Source organism: Vitis vinifera, chromosome 2 (genome assembly GCF_030704535.1).
Source record: "Vitis vinifera cultivar Pinot Noir 40024 chromosome 2, ASM3070453v1".
Lineage (NCBI taxonomy): Eukaryota > Viridiplantae > Streptophyta > Magnoliopsida > Vitales > Vitaceae > Vitis > Vitis vinifera.
The window spans coordinates 7,974,381-7,989,961 of record NC_081806.1 but is presented as its reverse complement, the minus strand read 5'-3'; the positions used below and the strand labels follow the sequence as shown (position 1 = coordinate 7,989,961).

The following is a 15,581-nucleotide window of genomic DNA, read 5'->3' as shown; positions in this document are numbered from 1 at the left end:
GAGAATAAATGACAGGAGCAATATGTTTTTTGTTGACAACAGAGATTTTCTTGGAGAGAGAGGGAGGGGGGATTAGAAATCAGTCGTTTAGGTGAAGGCAGAGGTAACATCAATTAGGAGCAGGATGAAAGAAACTTCTTGATGATTGGTCTTGTTAAATGAAAAATCTATGATAACATCTATAAGGAGTGATTGTTCAGGCTCAAAACCACTAGGAAGATAATAAGGGACAGGCCAACTAGAACCTGAAAGTTTAACTTAAAAAATGTGTAGCCTTTGATCCAATTATATATATATATGGACGTGATAGAGTGGAATGACAAAAGAGGAACCATGTATGTAGGTAGACTAATCTTGAATAGAAAGAGAAATCAGGTAGCAATCTTGGTAGAAATATTTCTTCACATATCAAAGTATGGCCTCCTGGTTATTTTCTTGATGATGTAAGTTTCCATCTGCATCCCTTCCTGCAATTTTGGCAAGAGTGTTAAAAGAAGTTAAGTTGATAGTGTTTTCCTATGGACCTTTCTAAAATAATCAACTAACTATAGCTCAATGATGATGACCAAGTGAAAGTGGGATTTACAGGTTAGGTAGAGCCGTATGCTCTCATATGCACAATTTAATCACAAAATTACAAAATTTGTATTTACGAGCTGGTCGATGCAGGGGCACTGCAGCAGCTTCAGATTTTAAAATTGCCAGTAGCTTCTAATTTGAAGAGTCCTGCTTTGTCTGTATTTTCAATTGATATTTCAACTTGAGGATAATCCCCTTGTTTTTGTTGTGTATAACATAGGCATGTATTATGTTATTTTTAACGCTATAAGTTATATCATCCGAAAAAAATTACAAAAACTAAAATTATTGCAACATTACCTCATAAAGAGTTGCATGATTAAACAGCTAGCTTTAACAGGGATGAAAAATCTCTATGTTTCCAACTCCTACCTAGCCTGTGCTTTCTTTTACTAAGCATTGCTTCAAAGAGCATTTACCAACATCCATATTCTGGAGAGCCCTTGAGACCTGGCTCAAGTGGTAAGGGGATGGGGAGGGTTTGTTGGAAGTTCCAGATTCAAGTCCCAATGGACAAAAATTTACCTATGAAAAGAAAAGAAAAAAATCCATATTCTGGAGATCCAATGAGCCTTGGCAAGAGCCTGGGTTTCCTCCCAGGAATACCCATAAGACAGATTGGGAGAAATTCCATAAAGGTCAATTGAACGGCCTTAATCTGAATTCGTTTCTTGCCATGCTTGTTTCAACACGAAAGCCACATCATGCCAGCATTCATCTATGATGCTTTTGACCATAAATACCAACATTACTTTACGGTTGCTTCACGCAGACTTCTTATTTTGTTGTTTTGAGAGCTCTCAAAAGGTGTCCATCTCCATCTCAAAGCAAACCTATAAATCAGCCCATGCTACACTGAAGAATAAAAGTATCATTTTCATCACTCATGTCACAAAGATTTAATGAAATGACAAATCAACTCCTTTCACATTGCTCATTTAAATACAATGAAATATATCCATCTCCAGATTATTACACTTATCACTTGGCCCATTCAAAAAGGCCCTCAACAACAAAGAAGATTTCAGTTTACCAAATTCAAATTTAGAAGATGAATCAGAAGTATTGTTTCAATATGGTTGATCAGCTATGCTTGTAAATCAAGTGGCTCGCGCATACTGCCTTGAACCTGTCATCCTAAGGGTAGGTGATTATGAAGAGCTGCCGAATCCAAGGAACTTATCCACTAGTCGTGCCACTGAATTTCCAAGGCTGTCTGCAGCATCCTGTGTTGTTGCCTCAGCATATACACGTATTATATCCTCCGTACCTGATGGTCGTACAAAAGATCGGCCTTGAGGGTATTTTGCTGCATTGTAAAATAAAATGATTCTGGGATTAGCAAATTATGGCATACCTACTCTTAAAGAAAGGAGGGAAAAAAATAAAAGAAAAGAAAACAAGAGCATCCAGATCCATATGCATGCATGTTTTTACATGTGCAAAAATTACATGCATACAGTGTCATTACCACAGGCCATTGTACTATCACTCTTTTCTTTTAAGGAAAATCGAATTAGATTTTGTAACAAAATTCAGATGGGTAATTAGATTAAGATAACTGGGCAAACAAATGGACAGATCCAATTGACGATCAAGTTCATCACATATCTGGAAATTTTGTATGAGCAAAGATAGGTATGTGGTAAGCGAATTCAAGAAATCAGGTTTCAACTGCAGTTACCAATTTCAGCATTGATGGCTTCTTGAAGGCCAGGGGGCTTCACAACCACAGTTTCTGCATTTGCTGTAACAATAGCAGTTCTATCTACCACTTTAACCTGGCAATAAAACAAAAGAAAATAGCAATTGAAGCATTAATTTCGAAATAAATGATCATGTAGACCCTATTTCTTGTTGAAAAAACAAATGTATATAGATATACATCCCTGGGCTTTACTTCTCAAGCTGCTATAGTTAGCATTAAGATATCCCAGGGAAAAACTTAAGCCTCTTCTACGTTTTCTCTCCTTTCTTCATCCTAAACATTAGCCCTATTATTTCAACTTAAGGCGAGAGAACATTAACCCTATTATTTCAACTCAAGGAGAGAGAGAGAGAGAGAGCAGAATGCAAATAATTTCTTTGTTACATGTTTTTAGAGTTGGTAGGAAGCACATTTTGTTAGTCCTTAGGCGCTCTTAATCTAAATTTATGTTCTCCTATAAGAAAAATGTCAAAAACAGCCAACAGAAAACCACATCACAGACTCACATAAGTCATATTAAGAGCATCAAAGTGACCAAGTATACATGGCATATACAAAGACACCAAAAGGCAAACAAAAAGGAGAGGGGAAAAAAAGAAAAAAAAAACTCCCCCTCCTATTTAGAGCTTAGACAGTCAACAAAGTCAACAATGGACGTTGAGAAATCCCCATATGCACTCTAACACACTCCAAAAAATTATACAGAGAACAATTTGATTGTTTGATCAGTCTGTTCAATATTTTCAAATGACCTCTTGTTTTTATGGTCCAAAATAAGCACAAAGGAGTAGGTGAGTAGCTCTCTAAGCTTTCTTCCCTCTTCTTCCCAACAAAGGAGACATGCCAACTTAGAAGAACTCCTCTTACTCAATAATGTATCACCCCAATTATACCAAACAAAGAATAAATCAACTATCACGAGATTACCACTTTGGTGTGATGAAGGAGAATATGATCAGAGGTTTCTTCTTCTCCTTTACACATCACATCTGTTTAGAAACATCCATCCCCTCCTTTTGAGCTAGTCTAACGTTAAAATCCTCTCCTAGACTGCTTCCAATGCAGAGTAGTCGACCCAAGGGTTTCAAATAGTGCTTGTAAGGAAAGGCTCTACTCTTCCTATAGATAAAGAGAAGTAGAAAGATTTAACTAAGAATTTACCACACATCATTACCAACCAAACCATTCTATCCTCTTCATCCCATCTTGCAACCTTCTAAAAAAAGCCTCTACCCCATCTAGCTCTTATTCATGGATCAATCTTGAGAATCAAGGGTTTCAGAAAGCCCTCCTCCCCAGCTTACTCTCACACTTCTACCATTGATGAATCTTTGGTGGTGGCTATAGAAAACAACATAGGAAAAGACTATCCTAACAATGAATCACCAAACCACCTATTCTTCTAAAACTTAACCACCTGTCCATTGTCCAATATAAAACTTATTCTACTATTAAAAACCCCATGCCAGCTTCTAATTGCCTTATGCAATCCCACCACATACCCTCTTCATATCCCGTAAGTGACATACCCTCTCTTCTTCCCCAAGATTCCTTACAATCACTTGCTTCCAAAGGAAAAGTCTTTCCTTAGCAAATCTCCAAAGGAAAACTCTTCATGTAGTCTTCTAATACTAAGGCTCCCATTCTTGTTGTCCATGTAAACAGTCAACCAATTTAACAAATGCATTTTTTCTGAAGCATTCCTTTCCCCAAAAGAAATCCTTTTGGATCTTCTTCAACTTTAGGATCACCTTTCTAAGAATGACAAATAGAGACATAAAATAGATTGACAACCTAGACAAAGTACTTTTAATCAAAGTTAGTCTTATTCCTTTTGATAGGTACTTCCTCTTCTACATAGCAAGCCTGTTTAGAAATCTTTCCTCTATCACACCCCACACCCATGATGATTTGAAAGGGGCTCCTAGAAATAGACCCTAGTAACTAGTGTGGAGAATCCCCATCCTCCCATGCATCCCACACCAGTGGTGATTAATTGATGATGTTAATCACCTTTCACATTGCTTTCATTCTTTTATGGTGTAGAATTTGTATCATTACATCAGAACATTCTTCTTTCAGCTATATTCATCTTACCAACAGGTTTTCTCTCAAATGCCCAATAGTTGGTATCATAAAGCATGGGTAGCCTATGAAATTTTCCCCTTGGTTTGATATCTAACAAAATATTAGGACGTTCTTTTTATAATAAATAATAGAAATGTTGTCAGTAACTTATTCAAGTATTCCAGCATAAAGCTCATCAAATATTTTTTTCTTTTTTCTTTCCTAAAGTTGTTCCCAAAGTTTTCATTTTTGTTTTATCACTAAAGCATCTAGAACAGCCTTCAGTAGGTGAACAGCCTGTAAAATTGACATCCAAAGGGATAACCTTATGGAGTCTTTATTGGGTGGGGAGCACATTTTGGCATATTGCAAGTCCAACAGTAAAAAATTAAAGGATCAGTTCTAAACAAAATAAAAAATAAAAAATTATTTCCTACCAAAAAATCAAAACAATCTTAATGTGTCCACAACTTTACAAAACCTGTATTTGACATAGTATTCACCTGGCCAATCTACAATAATTTTTTACCATTAATCATGGTGAAATAAAGAGGTCTCACATAAATCATCACAGATGAAAGTTCAAGTGCAATTATTGTGCTTGCAAGTACATAACTGCATGATATCTTTCATAATAAATATGCTTGATTGATTATACTATGATACAATATTTTTAAGGAAAAGGTTTGCATTCCAAATCCAGAAAACAAAGGCATACTCGGCCTAACCAACTGACAGCTAGTTTCAAAACCAAAAATTTCTGACCTGGTGTTTCACAGATGTCTTAGTGGACCTTGAATTTAGGATCTTTGAAACAAATTTTGTAGTTAAAGCTTCTTTAAATTCAGAAACTTGTAACATATATAAATATCTCAAATACAGTGCACAAAATGAGAAGGTTCATCAAGCTGCACAAGATAGCATAAGAAATCTTCATCTTACAAAGTAGAATACCCTATCAAAATTTGTTTACAACAAAAAAAAAAAAAAAAAAAGAACACAGAATATTATCAAGGAAGTGCTGACCTTAAGTTGCCTACTGGGTAGATCCTGGTAAAGTGCATTCCATATATGGATGGACCAACCCATATGTTGCAAGATAGCCTCTACCAAAAGCAACCCACTTAAAGCATCTCCCACCGCTTGATTGATCAACTTGCTGACTGCCAATAGTCTCGAAGCTGCCTTTTGCTGTTCAGAACCTGAAATAAACCAAATTATACCTGAACTTTCATACTTAACAATAATATCAATCCTTCTAAGGAAGAGATCATATCAGCAATAACCTTTAGACATGGAAGAAAGTTCATTATCTCTAGCCTCCAACCAACACAAAAATTCTTCAGAGAACAAGATGGTTCCATGTCCATTTGCCTCAAAATATATCCCAATGTCAAACTCAGCAGCTTTCTCATGCAAATACTTCACTCCTGTTGGAGTAAACAAAACTTCTAGGCCCTGCTTTTTGAGGTAATCTGTGGATGCCCCATTTGCATAAGCTGTCTGCACAACACCAAGACATGCATGATAATAGTTATTAATTTTTTCATTCCCATTGGTGTTGAGAATAGCTAGCTGTTCCTTCACAAAAAGGGCAAATAGAGACAATATCTTGTCCCCATCAACAAGATCAATCTTGTTGTCTTTTGGTAGCACAAGGAAATATACAAGACGATCAGCATCTCCATCCAAACTTGCACACCTGAAACACTAGAACCATCCACGCGATTAATCTCCACTTACCACTAACCACTATAAAACTCAGCATCAAATATATAACATCATTTAAGCAAAAACAAACAATTGCAAGTTTACTTTGACATGTAGCCAACTTTGTCAACTGACTTTTTATCCCAATAAAGAATTAACTCACAAACTTGTTGACAATCATCTCCTATGACCAGCTAACATTGTCATTTTTATCAGTTCAAGACAACTAACTGAGACGGTTAAAAGCATCTGAGTGGTGATTTTTCTTTAATTATAATGTAGGAAAGAACACCATACAGGTGCTACAAATGATATCATAAACACCAATTACCATCAATATACCAACAGAACCATAATGCATTCCATATGTATTATTTTATGAATAATCTAGCTCGCATCATTAAGCAATTGACATGAAAGCTACTTTTCAAAAAATGGTATACAGAATCCTTAAACAAATTTATATGATGCCACCATGTAGCTAGTCAGCAATTTTCAAAGAAGATGGAGGTCCTGTTTGTAGTTTAAAACCAAGATTCAATATACAAAATGAATGAAAAGAGATGGCAAACCTTAAACCAACATCACTGGGTCCAAAACCAACAGGAACAACCTTCTCTTTCTGCACATAATCAGCACCAACTCCTTCATTAAGTACACCTCCCTCTTTTCCAGAATTACGAACATCAATAACCGGACTGTTTAACATATTCTTTAGCCCTGCTAGTTTTTCTCCACCCACACCATTAGCCCCATCCACAATCAATTTGTCACCCATCTCATTGATCTTACTTCCTTCAGGGATCAAATCCATCAAGCACCTACCCAATTGCATAAAGACCTTATATGAAATTTTTAGAAACATCATCCATTTCTAACAAATGTACCCAATAAATACACAAACTGACCTGAAGGAGCTTGAGAGCTGTTCAAAGTAGTCAACTTCAGAAGCTTTCATGCCCTTATTCCTAGCCCGAACCATCCAATGTAGTTGTGGAGTTGTTAAAACCCCCATGTCAAGGGCAATGGCTCCAACAATTGAACTGATTCCCTTCAATCAAATATGAAAAACAATAAACTATACATGATTTAATTATAAAAAGAACCAAATAACATATGAGACAAAATTCACAGCAATCCAGCAATCAGGAGGAAGTAATACTTGTTTTGCAGCTTCAAGGAGAGATCCGCCACTGGGCCTTGTGTCCCTCCCCAACAAAACTTCAGCTGGACATGCTCCTTCAAAATGGATGTTTTCCTTCTTTACAAATTCAATTATCAACTGTTTGACAAACCACATATAAAATCAATTTTTTTCCAGTATAGGCACTAAAAAAGGCCAGAAGACACATACATTCTTAGGAAAATCCTCAGGAAATATCAAAATATTAATTGAACTATGGCTCAAAGTAGTTTACTTGATATTGAACCAGTTGTGAATGTTCTTGGTTTCTCAGGTTCCAACAAATGAAAAATCAAAGGGCCAGTTTGAGTATGGCTGCTAAATATGAAATAATGCTTCTATAGGCATTTCCAAAAAATTGTTCCCAAAAAATTTCCTGAATATTTGAAGCATTATGTTATTGTTTTCTGATGTTTTCAAAGATTTACCAAGCCCTAACAACTGAAAACTAACCAGAAATGATGACTTTCCACATGTATTTGCCCTTATCACTTTAAAGGGAACCAAAGCTTCAGAATTTCAGTTTTCTCTCTTGACCCCATCTTTTGCAATCTACTAAACAAACCTAAAATCCCAATGATCAAAATTGTTTTTCCCTCTTCAACTCAACATCAACATTTGAACAAACAAAAAAGAGGGCGCGCACGCACACACACATGCACATACCATGCGAAGATACCATTTTTAGATAGTGATCCAAAAAAGATCTTTCTTTTCCTACAGTTTTCCCATCAAGCAAGGATTCATACCTAGTGCTTCAACCTGTATATCCACAGTCACAGGTGGGTTTTGGGGATTCTAAAGAGAGGATGGGGACCTTATCTATCAAGGAGGTGACTGCTAGGGAGGCAGCAAGGGCAGAATTTCGTAAATGGGCTCTTATGAAAGAAACATGTTGGAGATAGAAGTCAAGGGAGATTTGGTTGAAGGAGGGTGATATAAAAACCAGTTTCTTCCACAAAATGGCAAATGCTCATAGAAGGACGAATACTTTGGTTAAGGTTAAGATTAATGGGTTTTCTTTAAGTTTGGTAGGTAGTCGCTATAAGTTATAAGCTGAAGTGTTGGTTAATAGGCTAAAAAAGGTGGTGAGTAAAGTGGTATCCAAATTTCAAAATGCCTTTGTGGAAGGTAGGTAAATCCTTGATGTCGTGCTTATAGCAAATGAAACAATCGACTTGAAGCTGAAGATTAACAGTTCCCAGGTGCTATGCAAGTTTGATATTGAGAAAGCATATGACCATGTTAATTGGGACTTTTTACTTGAGATTTTGAAAAAAAATGGGTTTTAGGTAAAGGTGGATCAATTGGATTAAATGGTATATTTCTTCACCAAGGTTCTCGATTATGGTCATTGGTAACCCATTAAGGTTTTTTTAGAGCTCAAGGGATTAAGGTAGGGGGATCCACTTTCACCATATTTATTTGGGCTAGCCATGGAGGCACTTACTTGCCTTCTTAGAAGGGCAAATGAGGGTGGTCTTTTGACTAGTTTCAAAGCAAACAATAGAGATGGAGAAGGATTGGAGGTCTTTCATTTGTTATTTGCCGATGACACATTGGTGTTTTGTGAGGCCTCTCAAGCCCAAATGACCTACTTAAGTTGATTACTTATGTGGTTTGAGGCTATTTCAAGTCTGAAAATTAACCTAACCAAGAGTAAGCTCATTCCGATTGGGAGGGTGGAAGACTTGGAGGAGTTGGCTTTTGAAATAGGATGCAAAGTGGGTGTGCTCCCAACCACTTATTTGGGCCTTCCACTAGGCACCCATAATAATTCTTTGGCTGTTTGGGATGAGGTGAAAGAAAGGTTCAATAAAAGATTGGTAATGTGGAAAAGACAATATATTTCCAAAGAAGGGAGACTAATGTTGATTAGGAGTACACTAGCTAGCTTGTTAATCTACTTTATGTCTCTATTCTAGATGTCAAGGTTAGTTTGTTAAAGGTTGAAAAAAATTCAAAGGAATTTTCTATGGAGAGGTGGGAGCTTATAGAGTAAACCTCATTTAGTAAAGTGGGTTATTGCTTGTTCAAACAGGAGAAAGGGGGGTCTAGGAGTAAGGTGCCTTCATTCGCTCAACAAGGCTCTCCTTTGTAAGTGGATTTGACACCTTGCAACAAAAAGGGAGGTCTTTTGGAGACAAATCATCTATGGTAAATATGGAGAAATGGAAGGGGGTTGGTGCTCCAAAGAAGTGAGAGGTGGCTATTGCATTGGACCATGGAAGGTCATAAGGAAGTTGTGGGAGTTAGTTAACTATAGAATGTCCTTCTTGGCGAGCAATGGGAGAAGGGTTAAGTTACGAAAAGATAAATGGTGGTGTGATGATTCTTTAAGTGTTTCTTTTCCCTCCTTATTTGCCTTAACTAGCTTCAAAGAGGCTTAGGTGACAAACTTATGGCTACATTCTAATGAAAGGGGTGTTTGGATTCCTAACTTTTCGAGGCGTCTCAACGATCAAGAGATTGATATTGTGCAATGCTTTTTAACAAGACTACAAGATAAGTTGGTAGTTGAGGGAGGACAGGGCAAGGTGTGTTAGGTGGGGACAAAGAGTGCTACCTTCTCTATTAAATCCCTTCACACCTAGCCTTGAGGCAGGAAGATCAATTTCATTCCCACCAGGTGTTGTGAGGAACATGTGGGTTCCACCCAAGGTGTGCTTTTTGCTTGGGAGGCGACTTGGGGGAGAGCTTTGACTCTCGACCAGCTACAAAGAAGAGGTTGGTCTTTGGCCAATAGATGCTTTCTATGTCAAACTCATGATGAATCTGTCAATCACATCCTTTTGCATTGTGGTAAGACGAGGGTGTTGTGAGAGCTCTTGTTCTCTTTTTTCTAGGTTTGTTGGGTGATGCATTCCATTGTAAGAGACTCTATTAGGTTGGCATGGATCTTTTGTTGAAAGAAAGCGGAAAAAAGTTTGGAGAACAGTACCTTTATGCCTGTTCTAGACAATTTGGAAAGAGAGAAATAGAGGATCTTTTGAGAACGTGGAACAACTCGATGTTCATAATTGATTTTATCGATTAGATGGGTTCGGTTTGAGGGATGAAGTAGTTTTTTTGTTTTCCCTTTCCTTTTTTTAGCTCTTCTTGGCAGCCGTTGTATGCATCGTGTGTACTTTGGTGCACCCTTTTTTTGTGTTTTTCAATATTAATTCTATTTACTTATCAAAAAAGAAAAAAAAAAAATCCTTTTCAGTGTTTTCTTCAATATATCAATTGAAGGGGGTATCTAAGTGTCGAAAAAACATTTGAAGATTGTAAAGGTTCATTGGTACTTAGAAACCCAGTGTAAATTTGAAGGACTCCTTGGTTGAAAGATTCCTATGCTAGTGGCACATATTAATGCTTGGAAGAAGCTTCAAGGCATGGACATAGGCAGGATTTTCAATAACGCAATAAAAGCTTTATTTGTTTTCTCTCTAACTCTTGACTCTCTTTAAATTTCAGCAATTAAATCCTTTGTTACACATTATTTTGCTTTATTTGGGGTTAAGGCATATGAAGGATTTCAATAAGGCTTTGCTCGGTAAATGGCTTTGGAGATTCCCTCTTGAGAGAGGGAGTTTTTGGAGGAAAGTCATTGTTGGTAAATTTGGAGAGAAGGAAGGGGGTTGGACCACTAGAGAGGTGAGAGAGTCTTATGGGATGGGCCTTTGGAAAGACATTAGAAAGGGTTGGGAGGAGTTCTCTCTTAGAACTAGAATTCATATTGGAAATGGTAGAAGCACTAGATTTTGGTGGGACATTTGGGTAGGAGACTCTAAGCTGAAGGATATGTTCCCTCAGCTGTTCAGAATGGCAACGAACAATTCTGCTGTAGTGGGGATTGGGAGGTGCACTTTAGAAGATCCTTTCAAGATTGGGAATTGGAGGAGGTGAGTCGTTTTCTGGAACATATTTCTGCAGTAAAGGTTCAAGAAAGGGAGGATTTCTTGGTTTGGAAGACTGAGAGAAGGGGAAAGTTTAGTGTTAAATCTTATTATAGGTCTTTAAAGGGTGAGAATAGCCCTTTCTTTCCGGCCAAAGAGGTTTGGGGTTCACATGCCCCTTTGAGAACTCGTTTTTTTACTTGGGAAGCAGTTTGGGGTAAAATTTCTACTATTGATATGTTGATGAGGAGGGGTTGGTCTATGGTTAATAGATGCAATCTGTGTAAAGAGAATGAGGAATTGGCGGACCACATCCTTATTCATTGTGATAAGACTAGGAAGCTATGGAATTCATTGTTGTCTTCTTTTGGGGTGATATGGGTATTCCCAGCTTCAGTGAGAAACTTGCTAGGCGAATGGAAAATTAAGGGCCTAGGGAAGAAAAGGAAAGCAGCGTGGAGATTAGCGCCTATTTGTCTCTTTTGGTGCATTTGGGGAGAGCGAAACCGAAGTACGTTCCAAGAGGAAGAAATGTCCAATACGAGTCTAAGGAACCTCTTTTTTGGGTCTCTTCTAGAGTGGTCTAAACCTTTTCTGGACTTGGACTATCTCTCCTTTCTGATTTTTTTGGGTGATGGGGTTGAAGTTTAGCTGTTTCCTTTTTAGTCTGTTGTTGTTTTTGTGGCCTTGGGTTTGGCTTTCTTTGTATACTGCCTGTGTACATGGGGAGCGCCCCCTTTTAGGCGTGTTTTAATCATTTTTCTTCTCTTTGTCTATCAAAAAAAAATTATTTTGCTTTATTTGTAAAAATCAATTATTAGCCAATCCATCCTCCCGCTGTTGGTGTTATATTGCCATTAGTTAGACTTAAAGATTCTCAGGTGGCACTGAGGTTAGGAAGCAAAACAGAAGGGACTGAATCTTGATCATTGTGCCCTATGTCCAATACTTCAGGTAGGCAGTGTGATAAGGGAGAAGGGGTATAGGGTGAAGAACTTAGGTAGATTAAAAAGAGGGAGGGCAAGGGATGTAGAACTTCTTGAAGATGGAAGGACTATGGGGAATAGGTTCATAATTCAAATTTCTTTTCTTTGCCCTCCTTTTCCCATCTATTGAACAGGCATAAAATCACAACAATCAAAAGGGTTTCTCCCTCTTCAATTCACTACCAACATTCCAACAAACCAAAAAAATCTCACACACATACAGGTATCCACAAAGCTAGATAGTGACCCGAACAAGCTCATTCTTTTCCTACACTTTTCTCACCAATCAAAGACACCTAAAATCACGACAATTTCTCCCTCTCCAACTCATTAGCAATATTTCAAAACAAAAAAAAAAACAAAAAAGGAACAAAAAGCGCACGCAACACACCCAGATACAGAGAGAGATGGAAAGCAACCCGAACAAGATCTTCAGGGTCGGAGGCATTAGCGAGAGCATCGGCGAAAGGCTCCCAGTTTTGGGTCAGCATCCCACCACTGGGGTCCGCGATTTTCACTCCATTGTCAGAGACCTTGTTGTGGGAAGCAGTGATCATCAACCCAATCACCGATTTGGTCTTGAGCGACCTCAGAGCCGCCAATATCCCAACTCTGTACACCGTGGATTCCAAAATCGACGCGTCCGCTCTGAACCCAGCAGTGCCATAGGAGAGCTTCACTCCTGAAAATCATCAAAACATCAAACAAAAACATAAATGTAAACATTTCCAAAATTACATGAAAGGAGGAAAAAAAAAAGTGAGTTTTAGATTGGAGGTAGGGCTGACCTTGTGGAGGCGGGAAACGAGAAGAGGTTTTGAGGAGGAGTGAGCGCTGCTCTTCGTTCATGGTTCCAACTCCAGAGAGACAAAAAGGAGCGAGAGGAGTTGCAGCGAGAAGACGCTCCAGCGGAGACTTGTGTTCGACTTTCCTTCTGTAATATTGGAAATGATTTTCTGTTTTTAGCTTTTACTGTGGTAAATTTAAGATAAGATGTCGTAAAAAAAATTAGAATTATGACCATTTTAAAAAAAATTTAATGCTATTTAAGTGGTATTTTAAAATAATTATTAAAACGCCCTTATTTTATCATTTTCATAATTTCAAAAGAAATAATGAATTTAATCTAACCTATATAGTTTTTAATCTCAAACTATTGGGTTTATGTTGCTTCCCATCAAATTTGAACGAGGGAAAGAAAATAGAAAGAAAAAATATAAGTAAAATAAATTAAAGACAATAAAAAATAAATTGAAAATTAATAAATTAATTTTATACATTTATTCAAACTTATTTAAAAACTCTATTTTAATTTATATAATATCGGTATTATCTTTATTCAAACTTATTTAAAAACTCTATTTTAATTTATATAATATCGGTATTATCTTTAAAAATTATAATTTTGATTTTAATTTTCAACTAAAACTAAAAACACCAACGTATGAAAATTCTTCTTGAAAATAATAAATAATCTGAAATTTTGTTGTTTAATTTAAATGAAAAAAGTAAATAATAAAATTATTTTTAATTTATATGTTTTTAAAACCATTTATTCTTCATGTTTAAAAAGCTATAAACCATTAAAATTTATATTTATTTTTCCTTCATTGTAATTTTCATATTTCCTTTTTGTTAAAATTGTTTTTATTAAAAATTTGTTTTGATGCAATAGCACTTAAAAATGTTTCTTTTTTTTTTTTGTTTAATTATGCATTTCTACAACCATAAACAATGATTTTTTTTTTCTTGTAATAAGATTAAAAATGTAAAGAAAATAACGAGTTTGAGTGGTTTTCCAAGGAAATTAGAAAATTCAACCCGTATAAATTTACATCAAATAACCAAATACTAAGGATTCATTTGGAAACATTTTTAAAAATAGTTTTTCAAAAAATAGTTTTTCAAAATAGTTTTTAAACATATGCTTTTTTTAATATTTTCTAGAATAAAAGTTTGTTTGATAACGTGAATATTATTCACTTAATTTTTATACTTCAAAATATTTTTTAAAAATAAATTTTATATGTAATCTTTTGATCTCAATTATTTTTTATATATGTCTCATTATTTTTAAAACAAATATAAAAAATAATTAAAATATGTTTTAATTGTATTTTCTATTTTTAAGAATAGAAACCTATTTTTTGTTTTCTGGTTATTAAACATAATTCTCTTCTTTGTCTTTAAAAATAAGGAAACTATTTTTCTCAAACCAATTAAAAGGGTAATGAAAATTAAACAAAACAAAATAAAATAGAAGGCAAATTGTTTGAATATATAATTTATCAACTAATTTTTTTTTTATAAAAAAAAGCACATAAATATTAAAAACTAAGTCATTTCAAGATTAAAAAAAAAAACCCTAAGTTAAAATGGATGATAATTCAAAGTGAAATTTGGTATTTTAGAAATTAGAGTGAAAATATTTGAAGAAGATGAAGTTTTTGAAAGAGTGGACAGAGAACTTCACTTGCCCAATAAAAAAAATAATGTAGTTGGACCATTACCATGGGCTCTTACCAAAAGCATTTCTCCTTGTCACAACAGATTATTTTACCAAACAGATAGAGGAAAAACAACATAAAGTTGCCATTCAACTTCAACAATGCAAACCCCAAACTGTGACCAGGAAACATTGTAACATTACCCACCACCCACATGCAATTTCTTTGGAACTCTTGTCGACAACATGCATCTCAATAATACCCCAAACATGAAGCTTTAAGGCTAGCATATATTTCCTTAATTTGAAATTCCAAGTGTGCTGAACATAAAGATAGACTGGCGTTTGAATTTGATAACAAAGTTATCACTCCACCCTTTTCAGGTGTTGAGCGCACATGCACACACAATACAACAGTCGGCAAATCAAACTTGTTCTACCCTAAGCGTAATATGTTGTCCTGAAACACATTCATAATTTATTAATACTCAAGATAACTGAAAACATTTCCTGCATATACTTGTGGGCATTGTGTAAACTTACCAAACAATATGAGGAATGAGACTCATCTTCCTACATGGAAAGATTCCCAAGTCTTTTACCATACTGTGGTATCAAGATTCTTGAATTCCTTAGAAAGGTCAACAATCAATAACAAGAAAATGGCCTATTGTTTGATGCCTTGATATTTGAAGGGAATCAACTCAATCTTGTAACTTATGTATTCCTTGGAAAACGTTATGTCAACCATCATATAGATGGTGTGGCAGCCAATTGGTTCATGCCTTAGTGTCTGTAGGGAATCAACTTAATCTTACTTGATTCCGCCCGTCAATTTTGCCAGTCCATGTGTAAGGTTAAACACAAGACTGGCTCCTATGGTACACAACTGAAACTGAAGTTGTCAGGTTTAGGCATATTTCCCAAATGAGGCAAGGCATAAGCCTCAATTTACCCCAAAGGAGACAATAAAAGTAAAGGTGGTACTGAAGTATTTTGCCCAAATGAGACGAGGCAAGAC

The 15,581-nt window shown here is 36.0% G+C and overlaps 1 protein-coding gene across 1 annotated transcript; it reads right to left on the bottom strand.

Annotated features, from left to right (window-relative positions):
• Positions 1-1,477: 1,477 nt before the first annotated feature.
• LOC100259116 (phosphoacetylglucosamine mutase) lies at positions 1,478-13,054 on the bottom strand. Its single transcript, XM_002281951.5, has 9 exons — positions 12,903-13,054; positions 12,534-12,796; positions 7,227-7,346; positions 6,973-7,115; positions 6,637-6,885; positions 5,641-6,056; positions 5,381-5,556; positions 2,264-2,360; positions 1,478-1,888 (listed from the first exon to the last, which is right to left on the bottom strand). Exons 1-9 carry the CDS (start codon positions 12,961-12,963, stop codon positions 1,731-1,733), a joined length of 1,683 nt encoding a protein of 560 aa, XP_002281987.1. The 5' UTR covers positions 12,964-13,054; the 3' UTR covers positions 1,478-1,730.
• Positions 13,055-15,581: the final 2,527 nt, after the last annotated feature.

Excerpts from the sequence above, each read along its gene's own strand:
- LOC100259116 (XM_002281951.5), bottom strand. The coding sequence starts at position 12,963 with ATGAACGAAGAGCAGCGCTCACTCCTCCTCAAAACCTCTTCTCGTTTC. Across the intron at positions 6,886-6,972 it reads CAGCTCTCAAGCTCCTTCAG|GTGCTTGATGGATTTGATCC; the intron begins GTCAGTTTGTGT and ends GCAATTGGGTAG. Across the intron at positions 5,557-5,640 it reads ACTTTCTTCCATGTCTAAAG|GTTCTGAACAGCAAAAGGCA; the intron begins GTTATTGCTGAT and ends GGTTTATTTCAG.